This window comes from Melospiza melodia, chromosome 21 (genome assembly GCF_035770615.1).
Source record: "Melospiza melodia melodia isolate bMelMel2 chromosome 21, bMelMel2.pri, whole genome shotgun sequence".
Lineage (NCBI taxonomy): Eukaryota > Metazoa > Chordata > Aves > Passeriformes > Passerellidae > Melospiza > Melospiza melodia.
Genome location: NC_086214.1, coordinates 14,225,657 through 14,246,524, shown reverse-complemented (window position 1 = coordinate 14,246,524; position 20,868 = coordinate 14,225,657). Strand labels below are relative to the sequence as shown.

The following is a 20,868-nucleotide window of genomic DNA, read 5'->3' as shown; positions in this document are numbered from 1 at the left end:
CCAGGGCTCATCCCACAGGACAGGGATCTGTGGGAGCAAAGAGCTGGGCCCAGGGATGTTCCATGAGCTGCCCAGGGCTGCACAAGGGAGGGGGAAATTGAAAACCAGCCTCTGGACCCCCAGGCTGAGCAGTTCCCTGTCTCTCAGGAGATAAATGAGTGATTTGGTCACTGTATCATGACAGCAATGCTCCTCCTGAGCACTGCAGTGCATCCCTGGGCAGGGATCCTGCCACAAAACAGCTTGGAGTCAAAGTCAGCTCACTGCAGCTCTCACAACCCTGGCTCTGGTCTGCAGAGCCCACAGAAGAAATGTGAAAGGGGCTGCAGGACTTGTGCATTGATGCCAGCTTGGCATCAGGTGGAAGAACCATAAAGTGCAAAATAAATACAGAATTTCCCTAATGTTGCCTCCAATACTCAATGCTCAACCTCCTATAAACAAATGAGTCCTGCACGCGCCACGGGTTTGGGCCATTTAAAATTTTCACTTATTTGTGGCAGCACAGACTTCTTCTCCTTCTTTTATAATTTTCCAAGCACATGTATAATTGGCTCTGGCCTGCTACCAAGAGGTTTATTAGAGCGGCAAGGGATGAAACTAATGATTGTTAAGAAGATCTAATCCAAGGATACTGAGTTGTTGATTACACATTTATGGCTGCTAACCAGCAGCTCTCGAATAAGGGCCTGTGGATTTGTTTACCTTGCCAAGGCACCAAGACGTAGCCAGTCACTAAAACTCAGAGGCTGAGGCAGAAATCAATACAGAGCTGCTGAACACCCTCCTGTGCAGCTGGGGGAGACTAATTGCCGATGAACCTATGAGTCCAATAAAAATGTGCATAATTTAAATTGTATTAAAACCATAAGCTGCTAAAACATCAATATTTAAACACCATCCCACCATCCCCTGCAGTGTCACCAGGGATCTTACAGGAAGAACAGATATTGCTGAACATTAAAGCAACAAAGGCGAAAGAATTGCCTGAAATATTTCTTTCACCAAATTTCTGACATGGATTTGTATAAAAGTGTCTCATGGAAGAATTTGGCCCCGGGTGTTCTTCCTCCTGGCGTAAGAGCAGGTGCTGGAGCTGCAGTGTAGGAGGAGTTCACTGAGGGCTGACCCTTCCACAGCAGGGTCCATTCCCAGTCTGTGGCCATCCTGGCACTGCTCAATCCAGAGCTCACCTGCTGAGAATAACGCATTTATCACCACGGTTCTACCCATCTGTGCTCTACAAGGTGTGCACGTGCAAACCTCCATCATTTTCTCAGACACTCTGGGATACATACCATGAAATTTAACCAGGTGTGTCCTATACAGGGCTGTAACATTGCAGCTGTGTGCACTAATTAGATAACGCTCATTATTGTTTGTTCAATTTGCATTTGCAGAGGCGGTGCCAGCCTGGCTGCCGGCCCTGATTGATTGCTCCCACTTTGCCTTCATTAGGAAGGTGGCCTCGGCACAGTGGTTTTACAGCGTGTTTGCTGCCACTTAACTGGATGTGCCAGTCAAATGCCTTGAACTGTGGCTCTTGATTAACAACGTTTGCCAATGCAGTGCAGGCTGTTTGAGCAGCCTGACAGGCACTGGTGGGGCTGGGCCAGCCCTGCTCCCACTCCTGCAGACACTGTGGCACAAGGGCTGGGGACAGCTCACCTGCACACCGGGGCCATCAGTGACCGTGTCCACTGCCCATCTCCTGCGCTCAGACGGGACTGACAGAAATAAATGGGCCTGGCAGAGGGTTTGGCTTTGCCAGACAGCACTGAGCCCGTGAAACCGGGCACGTACAGGTCTCAGTGACCTCTGAGATTTCTCCTTCCTGTCCCCTCACAGATGCAGAGCAGGGCTTTCTCTGGTCCATCCCATCTCCCCCTCCGCTCCAGGCATCACCTCGGGGGATCAGTGGAGCCAGGGGCTCAGCTCTGGGTTTCTGTAGCAGCAATCAGCCTGGAAGCCCCATTGCCCCAGCCCAGGGACCGCCAGCCCCTCTGGTCCCAGGCCCCCCTGCCCTCCCCAGGTGCCAAAGGAGGATGCTGGGCCTGCAGGGAGCCTCCTCTCAGCCCATCCTCGCCGTGGGACAGCTGCCTCCCTGCCAGAGCAAGGGCGCTGCATGGCACGGTGATGCCATTCACTGCCGGACTGACGTGGGGGATTTTTCCTCATGCTCAGTGACACAAGGCAGCTCCACAGCCAGCGTGTTCAGCAGATGAACTGTCGCTCCAGCTCCTTCCAGGGTGAAACACTGTCACTTTTCCCTTTTGCATATGCAGCACGCACTGGGGAGTTCAGGTCTGTGCACAACAGATTTATTCATCAGTAATCGTTTCATTTCTGCAAAGGAAATATGTTCCACTGCTCCTGCAGCTGACAGGCTCTGGCATCAGTTGGAGGCTGAGGTTCCAAAGGAGGCAGAATATGTTTATGGGATGAACCACAGCTGTTTGCAGTATTCCCCTGCCCTAGCAATTATTTTAATAGAAAGAATTCCTGGAGGGTTATTTGGCTTCACACGGTGCACATCGTGTTCACAGTCACTAGTTCAGGTATCAGGTGAGAGAACCTCTGAAGACAGTTCTGCTCCTGTAAAGCGTTTTTTAAAAAGGCAGCAGGTTGAATGCCGCAGCCTGCTCACACACCAGAAAATACTTGCTCCCATGGGTAGCACAAGAAATGATAGGAAAACCAGTACATTTGCATAATCTGCATTATCATAAAGTTGTTTACCAGCATGGCTGAGCTGCCCAGCACTCCCAGGGTGTGAGAAGAGATGCTGCCCAATGCAGCCACTGCTGTCTAACCTAGAGACACAGAAAAGGTGAGCGAGACACATTCCTGCAGAAAACGTGGATCCTCTGGCTCCACACGCTTTTCCCTGAGGGAGAAGAGGGGGGAGCTCCCCAGCCTGTCCATGGTGCAGGGGTTTCCATGGGTGCAGCTCCTGCAGGAGGAGTCTCTGGCCAGGCTGGCTGCAGGAGAGCAGAAGGGAGTACCTGCTCCAGTGCTGTATTTCCACAATAAACTGGAGCCCATTTAAAATTCAGCAGCATCGTGTGAACGTGTTGCTGCTTTGCCTCAGAAATAATCAGTCAAGACAGTCCTCAGACACTGCTGCTCATTAAATAAAACACCCGGAGTCCTCCCTGAAGGGGAAGGTTCCTCAGGGACTGGCAATATTTTAGCCTGCTTGCCATCTGAGGGCTTTAAAATACTTCAGAAGCATTAATTAAGTCTCAGGACATGCCTGTAAGATGGAAGATTAGCATTTACTCAGCAGTGAGCAGCACTGGGGCTGCAGGCTGGGGAAGTTTGGATCCGGTGCTGTGAATCCCTGGTGCCAGCACAAGGGAGAGTTCCCAGGCTGCAGCTCCTGCCCTGACCTGCTCTGGGGCCAGGCTGGTGGCCTTGGAGAGGAAGGAGAGCTCCCAGGGGGGGCTGCTCTGCTCGCACAGGCCCTGCCAGGCTGGCACTGCCCATCCCGGCACTGCCCATCCCTGCACTGCCCAACCCGGCCCAGCCCTGCACTGCCCAGCCCGGCCAAGCCCAGCCCGGCCAAGCCCAGCCCTGCACTGCCCAGCCCGGCACTGCCCATCACTGCACTGCCCATCCTGGCACTGCCCAGCCTGGCACTGCCCAGCCCTGCACTGCCCAGCCCGGCCAAGCCCAGCCCGGCCAAGCCCAGCCCTGCACTGCCCAGCCTGGCACTGCCCATCACTGCACTGCCCAGCCCGGCCAAGCCCAGCCCGGCACTGCCCATCACTGCACTGCCCATCACGGCACTGCCCAGCCTGGCACTGCCCAGCCCGGCACTGCCCATCACTGCACTGCCCAGCCCTGCACTGCCCAGCCCGGCACTGCCCATCACGGCACTGCCCATCACTGCACTGCCCAGCCCGGCACTGCCCATCACTGCACTGCCCAGCCTGGCACTGCCCATCACTGCACTGCCCAGCCCGGCACTGCCCATCACTGCACTGCCCAGCCCTGCACTGCCCAGCCCTGCACTGCCCATCACGGCACTGCCCAGCCTGGCACTGCCCATCACTGCCCATCACTGCACTGCCCAGCCCGGCACTGCCCATCACGGCACTGCCCAGCCTGGCACTGCCCATCACTGCACTGCCCAGCCCGGCACTGCCCATCACTACACTGCCCATCACGGCACTGCCCATCACGGCACTGCCCAGCCTGGCACTGCCCATCACTGCACTGCCCAGCCCTGCACTGCCCAGCCTGGCACTGCCCATCACTGCACTGCCCAGCCCTGCACTGCCCAGCCCTGCACTGCCCAGCCCGGCACTGCCCATCACTACACTGCCCATCACTGCACTGCCCATCACGGCCAAGCCCATCACGGCCAAGCCCATCACGGCCAAGCCCATCACGGCCAAGCCCATCACTGCACTGCCCATCACGGCACTGCCCAGCCTGGCACTGCCCAGCCCGGCACTGCCCAGCCCGGCACTGCCCAGCCTGCAGGGTTGGTTTGCACTGGCAGCATCCGTGCCCTTCGCTGAGAGCATCTCACACAGACACTGGGATTTGGTTCAGGTGGCTTAATGAGAAAATGAGTAAATCCCTTCCTGGGTTTTTATGTTCAAACCAGCTGTCCAAAACATGAGATATCTGAATTCCTTGTAGCTTTAGGATGTTAGACTCTGTTTTCTCTCTGAAAATGCCCATTTTTCAGTGCACAGGAGAGCTCTAGCTGTTCATCCCACCAACAGGACTTTAGTCACACGCTTATAAATGTATAAGTGGAAGTTAAATGTTTTAATACTTCTGTGGAAATAGATATAAGGGAGGAAAGCACGAATAAATAAAATCTGCCAAGTGATGCTTCGGAAAGTTGTCCAGAGGAAAAAAAAAATAAAGAAAGAAAAACTGAACAAATATCCTGTAACTCAAAGGAGAAACAGGTAAGGGTTTGTGTCACCAAACAGTGCTGTTCACATACAGAAATGCCATTTCTTACCTGGAGATTTAGATGAGAAGAGAAGCTCAGTGATTTTTATCAGTGCCTTTAGTTTCTCTGCAGAGAATATGAGCACACTGCTACTGGCAGAACATCCATAATGGGGGAGGTAAACACTTCCAAAGCGTTAATTCTCTCAGCATTGTGGGATCCAACATGTGCATCATCACTGTACGTCAGCGAGGGATAATGTGAGCAGGCACCACAGTGTAAAATACAACCGTGCAATCTGCTTCTGAGAGATTTCCATGTGGAAACAGACAGTGTTTCAGCAGTTTCCCATAACAACAGCACAGCCCAACACAGCTCCTGGCCGCTGGGATCTGCCCTTGTCACAAACAGCTTTGCAATAAATGCCCCTGGTGTGGGTGAGCACAGCCCTGTGGCCAAGCACTCAGTAGCCATGGGAAGGGAAAAGGCAAAGGGGAAAATCAAAGTCATTGAACCATCACAAACCATGCAAACTCACCTTGAGCAGCACTGGAGGAGCTTCCCCTGACTCCCCAGGGCAGACCTGCGCTCTGCACATCCCAATCATTTAGGCCTGCTGAATACTTAATTCCCCACTTAATTGCTTCAGTGCCAAGCAGCTTTCCCTTGCTGCACTTCGTTCATCCCAGAAGGAGGTTAAAGAAGGCAAAATGATCTCCTGGACCATCCTCTGGACACAGAACCTAGGCTTCTGTTTGGGGTCATACTGTGATCTCTGACTCTCTAACAAGAGCTGGGGAAGAGATTGAGCAATCTATGTCTCTATCTGCCTTCCATGTGTTTATCCAGGACACAACTAGATCTGGGCAAATGATTATGCACAAATATTTCTTAGATCATTTTTTTCAGTCTTGACCATTTTCTCACTTCATTTACATGGGGTTTTCACTTCTGTGACTTTATTCTACCAGCTCTGTTTAGTATCAAAGTATTCACTGAAGCAGCAAATTATACATGATTATTGGAGATTACTCAGTGAGAGTGAAGTGATAAATGAATAATTAATTCTCATTATTAGCACTGTCTCCCTGCTGCCTGAGGCCTCTGTGAAATCAGGACCCCGTTGCTTTAGGGACTGTGCTAGCAAACAGGGACAATCCCTGTTCCCAAAGGGCTCAGCCTGGAGAGGTGGCCCAGCTCAGGGGAAGGGTGGGAGCTGTGCTGGGGCAGCATTCCAAAGCCCCTGGGCTCTGCACTGAAGGGATGCCCAGAGTTCCCTCATTCCCTGTGCGTGGGCTGAAGGATGCTGCCCCTCCCTGCCGAGCTCATCACCCTCACTCACCAACACCAGGACAGCCCTTAATGCCCTCTCACAGCACCACTCATCCTTCTGTGGCCTCCTTATTGCTTTGGCCTGCTCTGCTCTTTGGCTTAGAGAGGTTTTGAGCCTCAGCTCCACCTTGGAAGGTGCAACAGGTGCAGAAGCTGCGAGGGAGAAGGCAGGAGGAGCAAAAGCCCCGTGGGGGCAGAGTTTCCTCCCTGCTGCCAGGGCTGCCAAGGCAGAATGCGACCAGAGTGATGAATGACTGTGCAACTCCCCCAGAGCACACAAATAAAACAGGGAGCAGGCTGTAAAATATGTTGGAGCTGGAAAATGAATGATCTCTGTCAACTATTTAAAAGCAATCCAGTAATGTGAACAATCAGAAGTGAAGAAAAATCAATACACTTTTCATGGCACTGAAATGGAAAATAAGTGGGATTTTACTCCGGTAAAATCCATGCAAACAAAACCCAACAAATTAATTCTACTTGTCAATGAATATGGTCATGTCTTCAGCAGCTGCAGCACCTCCCAGAGTGCTGTCTTCAGCCCCAGCACTGCGCTAGTGATGTAGCAGAAATCCCCACTGGACTCAGTGGTACATGACAGAGAATTATGAACCATTGTGTGTTATTCCCAACACATTCAATTTGTTTAACAAATAATTCCTCTAGGAAGGCTTCAGGGAAAGCAAACAGACAACAGAGCACAGCAGACACAGCCCAGTCCCTGCTCCTGCACACAAAATTCAGACAAACCACCAGAGTAAAGCAAAGCATCACAGTCCCTGTCAGCCACTGGAGGCACGACTGGAGTGGCCACAGTGGCCATTTCTGCACCCCAGATTGCAGGTTCTGGCTCAGCAGCAGAGGGGAACGGCCTCGAGGGCACAGGGAGAAGCTCCTGCAGCTTCAGGAGGTGTGGGGGCCCTCCCAGACAGAGCTGATGGGAACAGGGAGAGGGAAGGATCCAAGGGAGATGGATCATGGCTGGAGTGAGGACTTGCAGAGCTCCACAGAGCCACACAATTGCTCCTGCAGGTCTCAGTGCCAGGCATGCACAGAGGCAGATCTATCAGTTTTCCCTTCAAAACTTTCCTCTCCTACGGGACACAAGAAATAGAGCCAGAAACAGAAATTCAAGACCGTGGCACTGGCTGTAAGAGAACTGCCAGATGTGCAGACAGCTGCTGGGCCTGGGCCAGACCTGTGTTTGGCACTGTAAAGTTCACAGCTATTCAGCAGCCTTCCCTCTGCATCCCGGCAGCACAGGAAGGACTTCCAGCAAGCCGAACTCATTTCTTCTCATTGGGACAACCATTCTTTAAACTTGTTGCATCTGGCAAAGTTGTAAAGGAAACAGGAGTAGCACTATGAACACAAACATGCCTTTTGCAGCTGAGCCTCTCCCGGCAGCAGCTGCTCTGTCCCTGAGCAGGAGCTGCTGTGAATTTGCGCTCTCCTGCAGCGCCTCCAACATCGCAAAGAATGAAACCAAGGTTTTTCCCATTTAGTCAAGCGTGTAAGCCCTAAGCTCCTACGAGGGCAGTTATTTATTTCCCGGTTACCTCCGGAGCCGGCGCTCCCCGGGCGGGATCGTGGCTCCGCCGCCGCCCCGCGGTCCGGGCGCAGCTGACACAGCCCCGGCTCCGGCTCCGGGCCCTGCAGCCCCGGGCATCGCTCCGGCCGCCCACGGAGCTGGGATGGGCTGGAGCAGCCCTTATCCTGCCGCCCATGGAGCTGGGATGGGCTGCAGAGCCCTTATCCTGCCCATGGAGCTAGGATGGGCTGGAGAGCCCTTCATCCTGCTGATGGGAGCTGGGATGGGCTGGAGCAGCCCTTATCCTGCCCATGGAGCTGGGATGGGCTGCAGAGCCCTTATTCTGCCGATGGGAGCAGGGATGGGCTGGAGCAGCCCTTATCCTGCCGATGGAGCTGGGATGGGCTGCAGAGCCCTTATCCTGCCGATGGAGCTGGGATGGGCTGGAGCAGCCCTTATCCTGCCGATGGAGCTGGGATGGGCTGGAGCAGCCCTTATCCTGCCGATGGAGCTGGGATGGGCTGGAGCAGCCCTTATCCTGCCGATGGAGCTGGGATGGGCTGCAGAGCCCTTATCCTGCCCATGGAGCTGGGATGGGCTGGAGCACCCCTTCATCCTGCCGCCCATGGAGCTGGGATGGGCTGCAGAGCCCTTATCCTGCCGATGGAGCTGGGATGGGCTGCAGAGCCCTTATCCTGCCGATGGAGCTGGGATGGGCTGGAGCAGCCCTTATCCTGCCGACCATGGAGCTGGGATGGGCTGGAGAGCCCTTCATCCTGCTGATGGGAGCTGGGATGGGCTGGAGCAGCCCTTATCCTGCCCATGGAGCTGGGATGGGCTGGAGCAGCCCTTATCCTGCCCATGGAGCTGGGATGGGCTGGAGCAGCCCTTATCCTGCCCATGGAGCTGGGATGGGCTGCAGAGCCCTTATCCTGCCGATGGAGCTGGGATGGGCTGGAGCAGCCCTTATCCTGCCGATGGAGCTGGGATGGGCTGGAGCAGCCCTTATCCTGCCGCCCATGGAGCTGGGATGGGCTGCAGAGCCCTTATCCTGCCCACGGAGCTGGGATGGGCTGCAGAGCCCTTATCCTGCCGATGGAGCTGGGATGGGCTGGAGCAGCCCTTATCCTGCCGATGGGAGCAGGGATGGGCTGGAGAGCCCTTATCCTGCCCATGGAGCTGGGATGGGCTGGAGAGCCCTTATCCTGCCGATGGGAGCAGGGATGGGCTGGAGCAGCCCTTATCCTGCCCATGGAGCTGGGATGGGCTGGAGCAGCCCTTATCCTGCCCATGGAGCTGGGATGGGCTGGAGCAGCCCTTTATCCTGCCGACCATGGAGCTGGGATGGGCTGGAGCAGCCCTTATCCTGCCGATGGGAGCAGGGCTCCCTCACTGTAGAGGGACAGCGCCGCTCAGCTCTCTGTCAGGGCTGTCTCTCGCCACCCTGAGCGTTCGGCTCTGTCGATTCCCACCAGAGCGCAGCTCATCCGCGGGGCTCAGACATCTCAAACGTGCTCTCTGGTAGCTGTGCCGGCCTCCTGGAGTTAACCCTCAGCAGGAGGCCGGACAGACCCCGCAGCCAGAGAGAGGGAGCACTTTGCTCCCAGCTGTTCTGGCAGGCGCCACCCACACACACACAGGAGCCTCTTGGTAGAGGCAAGCAGATGGTGACATCTCATTCCTGTATTTCCAGTGCCACCTTCTGTACAGAAGGGGAAACCTCTGAGTTCAGCAGCTCCGAGGAATGAAACTGGAAAATTCTTCCCCCACCCACACGGAAAAACTCAGTCACTATTGAAATTAAACACTGAAGGATTTACATTTTCAGTAGCTCAACAGCACACTGAGTTGTGTGCTAGAGACACCCACAGGTGCCAAAACCTTCTAATTTTACAAAGAAAGTACATCAGCCTCACTTTGTGTTTGTCATAAATTTGTGCCATTTCTGGGATGGGATGTAATGGGTGAGAGAAATAAACATCCACTATTACAAAAAAAAGTAAAGCATAAGTCTGGCTATAAATATCAAAACCACATGCCAAATAAATTCATGGGGCCATGATAAAGTATATGATCAGGAATAGTTGTTTTCCTTTGTCGTCCTGAGCCTTTCCCAGAGGTTTTCAGCCCGGGACTGCTGTGGGGCTGCAGTGTCCTGGCTGTGCCGTGGAACACACCCCTCATCCTTGGAGACCAACACTGCATCCAGCCACACAAAGGACTGCAGGAAACATCCAGCTTTTTCATATTGCAAAAAGAGTTTGCAAGCATTAAAAAAAAAGCCCCAAAACAAAAACAAGCTGAATTTTCATGTCCCTAATTTCAATTTCAAATATTAAGAACAAACCTGGTTTTTATCAGTTGGTGCCCTGCTTGATTGAGCCGCCCAGAGCCGCTGTCAGAGCTGGATCCAGAGCAGCAGCTCTGCAGAGCCACATCCCTGGGAGGGCTCAGGGCAGACTGGATGAGCCCTTGAGCACCTGAGCCTCGTGGATCTCCCTGCCCTTATCAGGGGTGAGCAGGTGATCTTTAAACTTCCCTCCTATCCCTAAGCACTCTGTGATTCCATTCGTCCTTCTACTTGCCTACAGTGCTGAGAAAATTACTTGATTACTTGACTAATTACATTCAGGAGGTTTTCCTCTAAGCACTATTCAGCATGATTATCTGGTACCTCCAGAGTTTCATTAAAGAGACAGACAAGGTCTTATCATCTTTCCTAATAGCTGCCCCATGCTGCCCTGCCGGATCTGATAAGCTCTCAAGATGATTTGGAACAGCCTTAGAAGATGATTTGGAACAGCCTTAGAACATCCAACCACTTTTAACTGGGGTCAGTTCTTCACGTCTGCAGATGCTCCTGTCACTGAGGGATCAAATCCTGCCCTGTGACCAGGACAGGCAGTGTGTGGCACAGTGGGCATCCCTGGGAGACAGAGAGGGTGCTCAGGCAGTGAAATAAATAGAGAAGGCGCTCAGGCAGTGGAATAGAGGAGGTGCTCAGGCAGTGAAATAAATAGAGGAGGTGCTCAGGCAGTGGAATCCTGCTCCCGTGACTCTGCCCCTGTGGCAGGGCCACCCTGGCAGCAGCGCCTGTCCCAGCCTGGCTCTGGGCACAGCTGCCCTTTGCTGCCAGCATCACTCAGGGACGCTGCTCTGAGGAGAGCTGGAACCCAGTGAATGAAAGACTCCACAAACTCCTCTGAAACCTGGATTTAGGTCCTTGTTTCCACAACATTTGCATTTTGTTTAAAAGCGAGTGAAGCAATTCTGGCTGAGCAGCCTGTTTGGAGTTTGTTTTCCAGTTGTCTGCAGTATTTGAGTCTCCCTCCCACCAAACTTAGGAGTTCAGATTCTGTGGGAAACTTTCCAAATTCTAGCTGGAATACTCAGCCATTAATTCCCAACTTGCCCATCTGCCAGGTCTAGAAAACATTTCTTTAAATCCTTTAAAACATATGTCTAAACTGCTTGTTTATCTGTCAACATTGTCTCACACTATTTAATTTTAAAGCTTAACTTTTTAAGCCCCTCAAGGCTGACCCTGCTCCCAAGGGGAGAAGCTGTCAGTGGGTTTGCACCATGTAAGAGCTGCCTGTGGCACCAGACAGGCTTTGTGCCCACTGACCACGCACCGAGCTGCTCAGGTTCTCCCACAGCAGCCTTTTCCCTAGTCCCTGTTAAAATATTGAAAAAAATAAATTAAACTGATTTGAAAGGAGGCTGAGGAGCTGGAGAGAGAAAATGCAATTTCCTTGTTAGCTTAGCTGGCCTGCCCAGAGGCCTGATGCCCTGAGGGGAGCTCGGCTGGCACAGAATTGCTGCCACACGGTGTGGCTGCTGACAGGAGCCGGTTTGTGTGGAGCTTTATGGGACACTAACCTCAGTTCAGACAGGACAGCTCTCATGGTTGAACGGCAGAGTGTTTGCAGAGGAGTGGCTGCCTCCTCCTGCACTGCTCCAGTCCCAGAGCTGGGAGCACCACAGAGATTCCCCGTTTATGTCGCTGTGCCTCAATATTCCTGTGCTTCCACTGCCGGGTGCTTGACTCCACAGGAGCTCCCCAGGCTCAGCTGGTTCCATGCCCTCACCTGGTTTTCAAAGGAAAGTTCCCCAAAAGCTCCTCTAAAGCTGTCACTACACGGCCACACACACAGAGCACGTATATGGACACAAAATATGTTATTTATTGTGAATTTTGCAAAGACACATTTAAGCAACAAAATATACATTTGTGAACCTTTAGTTTTATACATAACAATCTGCTACCATAGCAATAAATTAAATATACATTATTTACAACAGACGGAGGTCACCAGAAACTACAAAGCACTGCCTCTCTACATCAAAAATAAACTTTGTCAGATACATTTCTCCAGGATTCATAGTCACTCTATAAACTCTCCTCACATTCTCTGCTGTAAGCGCAGCGTTCCCTTTGCAGGACGCGGGCAGCGCTACATTCACTGGGGCGCTGGGAGCGTGCGGGGCCGGGCGGGGCTGAGCGGGGCAGCGACGGCAGAGCGGCACCGGCACCGGCACCGGCACCGGCACCGGCCGCAGCCGAGATCCGGCCCGGAACGGCCCCGGCGGCACGAACAGCCCGGGGACCCTCAGAGCTCGGGGAAGGAACGGAGTTTGTGCTTGCGATGCCCTGCTTCCCTCACAAAAAGCCATTCCTGTTGTGCTTCGGCTCTGTGGCCTTTCGAGACGATGCGAGTGCGTGCCAAGAGCTCTGCCGAAGGGAAGCCCAGGCAGGGCAGGGCAGGGCAGGGCAGGGCTGTGCCAGCCCCGGCCGAGGCGATGCCCCCGCAGGGAAAGGTCCCGCACCGGACCCGCAGCAGCGGCCCCAGGGCTGCAGCTGCACCTGGGCTGGGCCGAGCGAGGGGCTGCAGCTCCAGCAGGCAGAGGGGGAGCACCCCCAGCCACAGGGACCTCTCTGCAGAGCAGGTCAGAGACCCCCAGAAACGCCTCCGCACAGCGGGGGCTGCCCCACCACCCCCCTAAGGCATTTCTGAGCCCCCTCTGCTCCCTCTGCCATGTCACTTCTGAGGAGGACAGAAGCTGTGTGCATGGAAACAGTGGAATCAGAAAGGAAAATGCACTGCCCAGTAATTCTAGTGTCAGTTAAGGATCCTTTCCTTTATATATATAAATATATATATTTTATACATATATATATATATCCCTTTCATATATGTATAGATGTGTAAGTGTCACTTATGAGCACAAAACATTTTGCAAGATATCTACAGGAGCACCTGCACGGCCGCTGGCAGCGCAGAAGTGCCCGGGATGCGGCAGGAGCCCTGCGGGGGCGGCTGGAGCCCGGCCAGAGTGGGGCAGGGCAGGGCAGGGCAGGGCAGGGCAGCCGACCCCGCTGCTGGAGGGCACACAGCGGGCTCCATGCCCCTGGCGAGGAGCGCTGCGGGAAATGCACCCAGGAGCGCTGCGGGACACGCACCCAGGAGCGCTGCGGGAAATGCACCCAGGAGCGCTGCGGGACACGCACCCAGGAGCGCTGCGGGAAATGCACCCAGGAGCGCTGCGGGAAATGCACCCAGGAGCGCTGCGGGACATGGCACCCAGGAGCGCTGCAGGGAATGCACCCAGGAGCGCTGCGGGACATGGCCCCTGGAGCCAAACCCGGCCCCAGCGCTGCTCTGGTGGACTGGCAGAGAGACAAGCCCAGAGCACTGCAACCCTCCCTGAAGCTTCACACTGTTCTCTGCCTGTTAGTCCCGTTCGAATAATTCCCAAATCTATCTAGGTCAAAAAAGAAAGCCGCAGTTTCAAGTGAAAAAAAAAAAGAAAGCAACAAAACAACCAAAAATGGCAAACCAGCTGACAGTAGCCACTGCATCATCTGCTGAAAGATCTCACGGAGATCAACACCCACAGGAATGACAACATCTACAGAACCGAGTGACTTCTCAGAGGAAAAAATCCCAGAGCAGACCCTGGGAGCAAGTCATTGCACCAGTCAGTGTTTCACTCTGCAGCCTCAGGAAATCAGACCAAAGCTTCTAAGAGGCAAATTGGGGGTGGGTTTGAAAGTGCTACTGAAGCATCATCAGACAAGTGCTGAGCAGCAAAGTGTGTGATCCTGAGACACCTACAGCTGCGGGCTGGGCTGAGCACACGGCATGCTCCCCTTCCAGAGGAAACTCAAGGCTTAAACCCTATTGAAATGCAGCTGGCTGGGAGCAGGAGGGAGCATGCCCACGGGAGTTATTGGTATTTACTAGTCCTACACAGCACTTAGGGCCGGTGAAACTGTCCCCTGCCTTTTCACAACTGTTCTCCTTCTTTAACTTGGATCCCCCCCACCCATCATAGCTACAGCCTTCCCCATGGATTAATTCCAGCACCTGTGTGAACCGGGTCTAAGGCTCTTGGAGAGCACCTCCCTGCAGGACCAGGGTGAGCAGAGCACGTCCTGCTTGCCTGGGCTCGCCTCTGGCCAGGGAGATGACAGGAGGAGGGCAGGTGGTGGCTGAACCCCATGAGCACTGGCCCCAGAGAGGGGAGCAGGAGCAGGCACAGCCAGGGCTGCTCCAGGAGCACAGCTCTGCCCCTCTGAAACCTCTGCCAGGCGCTTTGTGCTCTTGGAGCACCCACGGGGGAAGGCGGCTTTGGCACTCAAAGTCCTGCTTTCAGTAGGAATCACAAACCTGAAGAACTGCGTTCACTTGAGACTGAGAACTTGATTTCATGAGGGTGTCCAAAGGTCACAGGCTGGGGGGACAGGGGGGAATATCTCTGCAGCATCATGGCCTGTCTTCCAGAAAATGGGTAAGGGAAATCTATGGGCAATGTGAAATTTACGGACAGGCTTCAGGAAACTTCACATGAAGCTCCATAAAAGAGCAAAAGGATTTCTTGGCATATTGAGAGAGGTATTTTCTGGGAAAGGGCATTATCGGAGAGTTACCTTGCAGAATCTATAATCCTTTCATAATAACAAGAGTTTGCTCAAAAGCAGCAGGACAGACTCTGTAAGGGCTGGAGCAGCCTAATGCCTCCCAAATCACCAGAGTTTTATGCATTTGCCTGCCTGGTGATCCAAGCCATAAGGAAAAGCAGAGCCCACCAGGCAAATCCCCTCTGGTTCCAGTTCTAGCACTAAGAAAAGCTAAAGCCGTAATACAGCACAACTTTGGATCACCTTTCCCAGGCCTGTGCCCAGTGTCAGGCAGGGACAAAGAAGGCAGGATGAACCTGCCAAGGAGGATGAGCTGGCTGCTGTCCCCAGCTGCCCTCCCTGGGCCAAGTCACTCACTGCCTCGTGTGCAAGAAACTGAGCAAGTCTGGAGCGAGGGGCTGCCTCTGCCCCAAGAGTTTTGGGGTGTAGGCAGGAGCTGGGGGATGGCTGGAGGGACCCTGTAGACCCCACTCCAGGGAGAGCTGCCCAGGACCCCCCTGGGAGGTTCTGCCCCATTGTCCCCAGAGAAGAGCAACAGCAAACGATGGTGGAAGGTAAACTGCCCCAGAGCCACTAACACCTAACCTTGGCCTGACCCCCACCCTTCAAAAAACAAACATAAACAAACCCCTGTTTCCCCACTGGTAACTGCAAATAAAGCATGGAGGGACCTAAACTTTGTGGAGGTCTCTCCTGCTGCCCCTCTGCCCAGAAGGAGCTGCCAGGCAACCCAGGGACAGGGGGATGGACGGTGCCACCAGCTGCGGCACACTGGGCAAGCACAGGGTGACCAGAGGGGGACATGGCCCTGGCCAGGAGTGCAGCACAGGCAGGGACAGTCCCCTCCTGCACGCAGAGGGGCACAGGGCTGTGCTGCACAGCACGGGGTGAGAAGGTGGCTGTCCCTGTCAGGACAGGGCTGCAGCAAGGTGAGAGCTCTGTTCTGGTGTGTGGGCAAGGGCACCTCGCTGCCCATGGCCGGGGCGTGCGTGCTCCATGGGGGGTTGAAGATTTTTCCCTTTGTTGAAACATTCTGTGCAGAGAAGAAAAGGATAAAAGTCAGGAGCGTGGAAGGAGAATATTCCCACCCCGGAGGTGCTGGCTGTGAAGCACCTGTCCCAGGGAGGGAGCTGATGCCACAGCAGTGCCCTTCCCCAAAACACCAGGCCACCCATCACTCCCAGGCTGTGGGAGAAGGAAACCCAGTGACTGGGTGAAAAGCCCAGCTTTTGAGACCCATGCTTTCAGAAATATAACTTTCTTTCATTTCAAGTTCTATGGGCTCTTCTGCTCAGTTTGGATCTTCCTAATGACACCCTTAATTCCGTGGAACAGAAGGAACCCAGGTAAATCCCACTGAGTTCCCTTTACCTCTGCCCATGAAATCCATCTCGTGTATCTTCTGTTTCCCCTTGGATTTTTGGAATGGGTAAGGGCCTGCACTGCCTTTCCACCCCAGTGCCCAGAGCACAGCACAGCAAACCTGGAGATGGGCACCAGTGTTTGACAGAGGTTAACTGGGGAAACTGCAGGCTGCTGGGCTGACCTGGGAGCAGGTGCAGGAGCACGGTGCTGCAGACAGGAGCAGCAGCGCTGCTGGGTGCACACTGCCACGCATCCCTGCCCTGTCCCTCCCTCACCTACAGCAGCATCCAGGGTGTTCCAAGGCACAGCATGGATCCCACAGCAATAACAAGCAGAGTGAGCAGCTGTGGGTAGCTGAACACAGCTGGCCCCCAAGCAGCCTTTTTGCACAAAGCAAAACACACCAACACTCACCTGTGACAAGTTCATGACTTCCTCCTGCTAGTGGCTCTATGAGAAAGAACAGAACACAGGGTGGGTTGCAAACAAAGGGGCAAGAAGTCACAAAATCCCTTCCCTTTTCTCCCCCATGGGCCCAGAGGCACCCCCAGAGCCCAGAGGCCCATGCCAGGCAGGGAGGACACAGCTGGCAGCATCCACCAGTGAGAGAGAGCCCTGGCACCTACCAGGCTGGAGCTGCCATGGCTGAGCTTGTCAAAGCGAAACTTCAGGTTGGACCTTGGAGAATTTCTGTTCTTTAGATCTGCTGGAGGGAGAGGACAAACAAAGAACAAAAATAATAAACTGTGAACAAAAATATTTGCTGTAGTACTGGCTGCACTCGCCCAGCTAGGCACTTTAATAGGCTGTCAGGAGTGCTACCAATATTTAGTCTGCCTTGGCTGAATGTTTGGCAAAAGCTGTACATTAAGTGTTTGCAATGGAACAAATTGAGGCTTAATTACATTTCACAGTCTTTCTCCTGGAAATGCCACTGAAAAGGCTACAAGGAATGACTGATCCATATAATGTATGGGTGGATTTTCATGTTCTTGGCAGGAAAAATACAAAATAAACACTTCAAGCATTAAAAGGGGCTGGTTTAAGGGTTCAGAAAATCACTTATGAAGTAAGGAGGAGGACCTGTGGGTGCTGAGACACAAAAAGCCTGCCTGCACTCCATGGTCCCATTTTGCCTGCGACACTCCCAGTTACTGAGCTGTTTGGGTCTATTTGTGCTTCCCGGCTGTTTCAGAAACAGCTCCTCAGCTGACAGTGTGTCTCTGCGTGGCTGCTGGTGCCTTGTGGCAGGCTCTCTGTGGCTCAAGGAACCAGAGCCATGGGGATTTGTGGGCGAGGGGTGGCTGTGGCCATCCCGTCTCACTGTACCCTCACCACAGAACGGGCCAGCAAAGAGCTTTTCCTGCCTGTTTGGCCCTTCTGAGCTGCACCTCATTGAGCAAATCATCCAGCTGAAATGGATGGAGCTGGTGAGCGGGTTGGCACGAGAGGAATGGAGCCAAGACCACGGGAAGCTGATTGTTAATTAAGTAATTGTGAGTCATGGCTCAGCCTCTGGAGACAGAGTTTCCACGACTACTGCACATGCTTGTCAGGGGAGACAGAGGGAACAAAGCCACAGCAAGAGCCACCTCTGCACTCTAATTGAGGAAGGAAACCAATTCCCCATGGAACTAACCACAGCACATGGGGCCATGTGTCCAGAGCAGCCCTGCCACGATGGGGCTGCCCCACACCCGTGGGTGCCCGCCCTGCCATGGTGGGCACGGCTGCTGCTTCACCCTGGGGCAAGGCTGGGAGGGGGCTCCTGCATCCGCACCACCCCAGAGGAACCCGGGGCTGTGGCTCTGGGCGGCTCCAGGAGGGGAAGGCAGAGCCGGCGCCCGCGGGCCTGACCCACCTGTGGGGCTCCTGCTCATGATGACGGGGGTGGCCGCGGCCCCCGCGCCGGGGCTGTCGCTGCCGGGCGAAGCGCTGTACACAAACACCTCCTGCTTGAACGGTGACGCCGTGGAGGGCTGGCTCCCCTGCTCACACACACAGCACATGGCTCCTCCTGCACACAGGCCCTCCGCGCACCCTGCCAACGCCCCACTGCCCCCGGGCCCGCTGCAAACACTGGCCTGGGCAGAGCGAGCAGTGCCCAGGGTGTTCCAAGGCTCGCTGGGGTGCCGCGGAATCACAGAATGGTTTGGGTTCTTGGTTTGGAAGGGACCTTAAAGACCATCTACCAGACCCTCCCTGCCATGGGCAGTGACACCTTCCACCGGCCCAGGCTGCTCCAGCCCTGTCCAACCTGGCCTTAGACACCTGCAGGGATGGGGCAGCCACAACAGCCCGGGCCCTGCCAGGCACACCAGCCTGCACACACCATCCTCCCACAGCCAGGGACGGGCTGAGCCCCTCCGCCTCAGCAGCGAGGAGGCAGCTGGGGGCCGGCAGGCACATCCCGCTCAGAGCCCGGGGCCCTGGGGGCAGCAGGGAGCCCAGGGAGCGGGGAACGGGCCACGGGGAGGGCTTGGTACCCACCACGCTGTCGTACTCCTCCAGGGTCTCGCTCTCCCCCGCCGTGCTGCTGAAGCTGCTGGTGCTGGAGGAGGAACGGGAGATGTTCGACCGCCCGTTCTCTTTCAGCTTGATAAAAGGCCTAGAGAGAGGCGGAACGAAGGAAGGGCGCGTGGCTGTCACCAGGGCAGCGTGTCCCTGGGACTGGGACGGGGACGGGCCCTCCTGCACACCCCGGAGGACAGTGCTGCCGCAGGAAAGAACCTTTGGCATGCTTCAGCACATAACCACCTCCAAAGGCGTGGGACAGGGCACGGGGTGGGTGCCAGCTGGAAACCCTAGGTGGAGCTGAGTTCGCCTTGGCAGGGAGGAACAGGCACAGCAGCCTTCCACGTCCTGAGGATTCGGGCAACCTCGGTCTAACGCTGCTCTTTGCTCTTCTTTGTAAAACCAAAAAGGAGCTGGGCTCAAGAACCACCAGAATCTTTTCTCCCTTAATATCAAACTTATTTACAGTGAAATTTAGACATGGTTTTGTTTGACAAATTCCTTGACGTCTGCTGAGCTGTGGTGGAAGGAGGACGGGCTCCTCCTGGCTCACCTGTCTTTGTTGGGGCATATTTCAGGGGAGCTGGGGTTGGATGAGGTTTCAGATTTCATCTCTTGGGAAGAATGTCCCAAATCTGGTGTCTTCTGGGCTCCAGAAACACTGTCGCTGAGGGCACAAAGAGACAAGTTGCAGGAGTTATACAAGAGATTTTAAAAGGATGGTCAAATTGTACTACCTGACACCAGCTATAAACTGTGAGAGCGGCAGAGGCTCTACAGGCACCACCACAAACTCACCACCTTGCCCTGCTCTCCACCTGGCTCTCCGATGTCGTGTGCAGGCGGGGGAACAGCCCTGAGCGGCGCTTGATGGGGCTCCTGGACTGGTTCTTGGCAGCAACAGCTGGGACAGGGGGCTGGCAGCAGAGAACAGTCTGGGTCTGAGAGCCCCTCGGGCTGTGCAGGGCTGGGAGGAGGCAGGGACACAGGGACACGGGGACATGCTCACCGAGAAGGTGGTCTTGGTCACCTCGCCGCTGTTGTGGGCAATGCCCCCACTGAGGCTGCCTGGGATGCCGCTGCCATGGTGCTTCTTCTGGCTGCCCACCATGGTCTCCATGGAGTGGCTGCGCACCCGGATGGCTCTCTGTGCCAGAGGGGACAGGGATAGCAGGTCACCACCAGGGGGGTGCTGTCCCCAGAACTCCTCCCCGGGCACAAGGGAGAGCCACCCCCTGTGCCTCCCCGAGAGCAAGCACACGCCAACAGCAGCACAGCTGAGCTCGGCTGCCCTTGGGGAGCCCCACAGCCACCACAGGATCAGATTTTCCCCCACCGCTCTGTGATATCAAGGGCTCCATCTCTGGGACCAGGAGATGCGGACACAAGCCCCAAGCCCAGGCCAAGCTCGCAGACCCCTCAGCAGGAATGGGAACCACAGCCAAGCCATCAGCCTTGTTTGTGTGCACACCCTCCACAATTCTGCCTGGACTCAGAGAGGACGGATCCTCTCCTGCCTTTCTTGCACCTCTCCTGCACCTCTCCAGCCTACTCAAAATAGCCCCTGAGCTGGAGGCTTCACAGCCGCATGAAAGTGCTTCTGTTCTTCAGCAAGCTGCTGCTTGAGAATACATTTAGCCTGAACCCCTGCTGTGGCTTCTGGTTTGGTTTATGCACCTCTGGAAGGGCCTGGAGGTGAGCTGTGCAGCACTGGCCCCACGGCAGCCACAGGCCCTCCCTGCTCCCGTGGATCTTCATTACTCCACGTCCCTTCCCTCACTCCTCACATCAGCAACCTTCTCCATTCTCCTCTCAGCTATTCCCTCAGCCATGGCTGCTCCAGCCCCTGAACCCCAGCCCAGGCTAAAGGGTAAATGAGCCATGGCAGGCCAAATTCCCCGGGTGCCAGCGCTGCATCTGCAGCATGCAGGCTGTTTGCTGCTGGCTCTGGGGCTCATGGAGCCACAGGGGGACCTGCACAGCGTGAGAGGAACCGCAGCCCTGAGCTCTCACCGAGCCTGCAGTGCTGCAGACCACAGTCCCAGCAGCCCCTCCTGCCCAGCCAATAATGAACATCAGGCAAGAGTCCATCAGACTGCATTTATTGGGGTCAGCAGCATTGACATACAATTTGATGTCGTTCTTAGGTAAAAGTGATCAGTTGTTTTGCTGCAAAGCAGCAGCCACAGGCACTCCCACCCTGCAGTCCAGGGCTGTGGAACTCTGTGGGGTTCCCCAACAGCCCAACCTGAGGAGGGGCGCCTTTCCCCACACAAGAGGCAA

The 20,868-nt window shown here is 54.9% G+C and overlaps 1 protein-coding gene across 8 annotated transcripts in view; it reads right to left on the bottom strand.

The window, feature by feature from the left end:
- Window positions 1-11,946: 11,946 nt before the first annotated feature.
- The window catches only part of RAP1GAP2 (RAP1 GTPase activating protein 2), a 52,441-nt gene continuing 43,519 nt past the window's right edge, over window positions 11,947-20,868 (bottom strand). For 5 of the 8 annotated variants that reach the window (XM_063174118.1, XM_063174121.1, XM_063174123.1 and 2 more), the window contains 8 exons: window positions 19,595-19,732; window positions 19,384-19,502; window positions 19,139-19,252; window positions 18,562-18,679; window positions 17,933-18,059; window positions 16,698-16,777; window positions 16,486-16,521; window positions 11,947-15,739 (listed from right to left, as the gene is read on the bottom strand). In XM_063174118.1, coding sequence (XP_063030188.1) covers window positions 16,513-16,521; window positions 16,698-16,777; window positions 17,933-18,059; window positions 18,562-18,679; window positions 19,139-19,252; window positions 19,384-19,502; window positions 19,595-19,732 — 705 coding nt within the window. In that variant the 3' untranslated portion in view covers window positions 11,947-15,739; window positions 16,486-16,512. The remainder of the gene's footprint in view (window positions 15,740-16,485; window positions 16,522-16,697; window positions 16,778-17,932; window positions 18,060-18,561; window positions 18,680-19,138; window positions 19,253-19,383; window positions 19,503-19,594; window positions 19,733-20,868) is intronic. The other 3 variants (XM_063174119.1, XM_063174126.1, XM_063174120.1) reach the window with 2 other exon arrangements.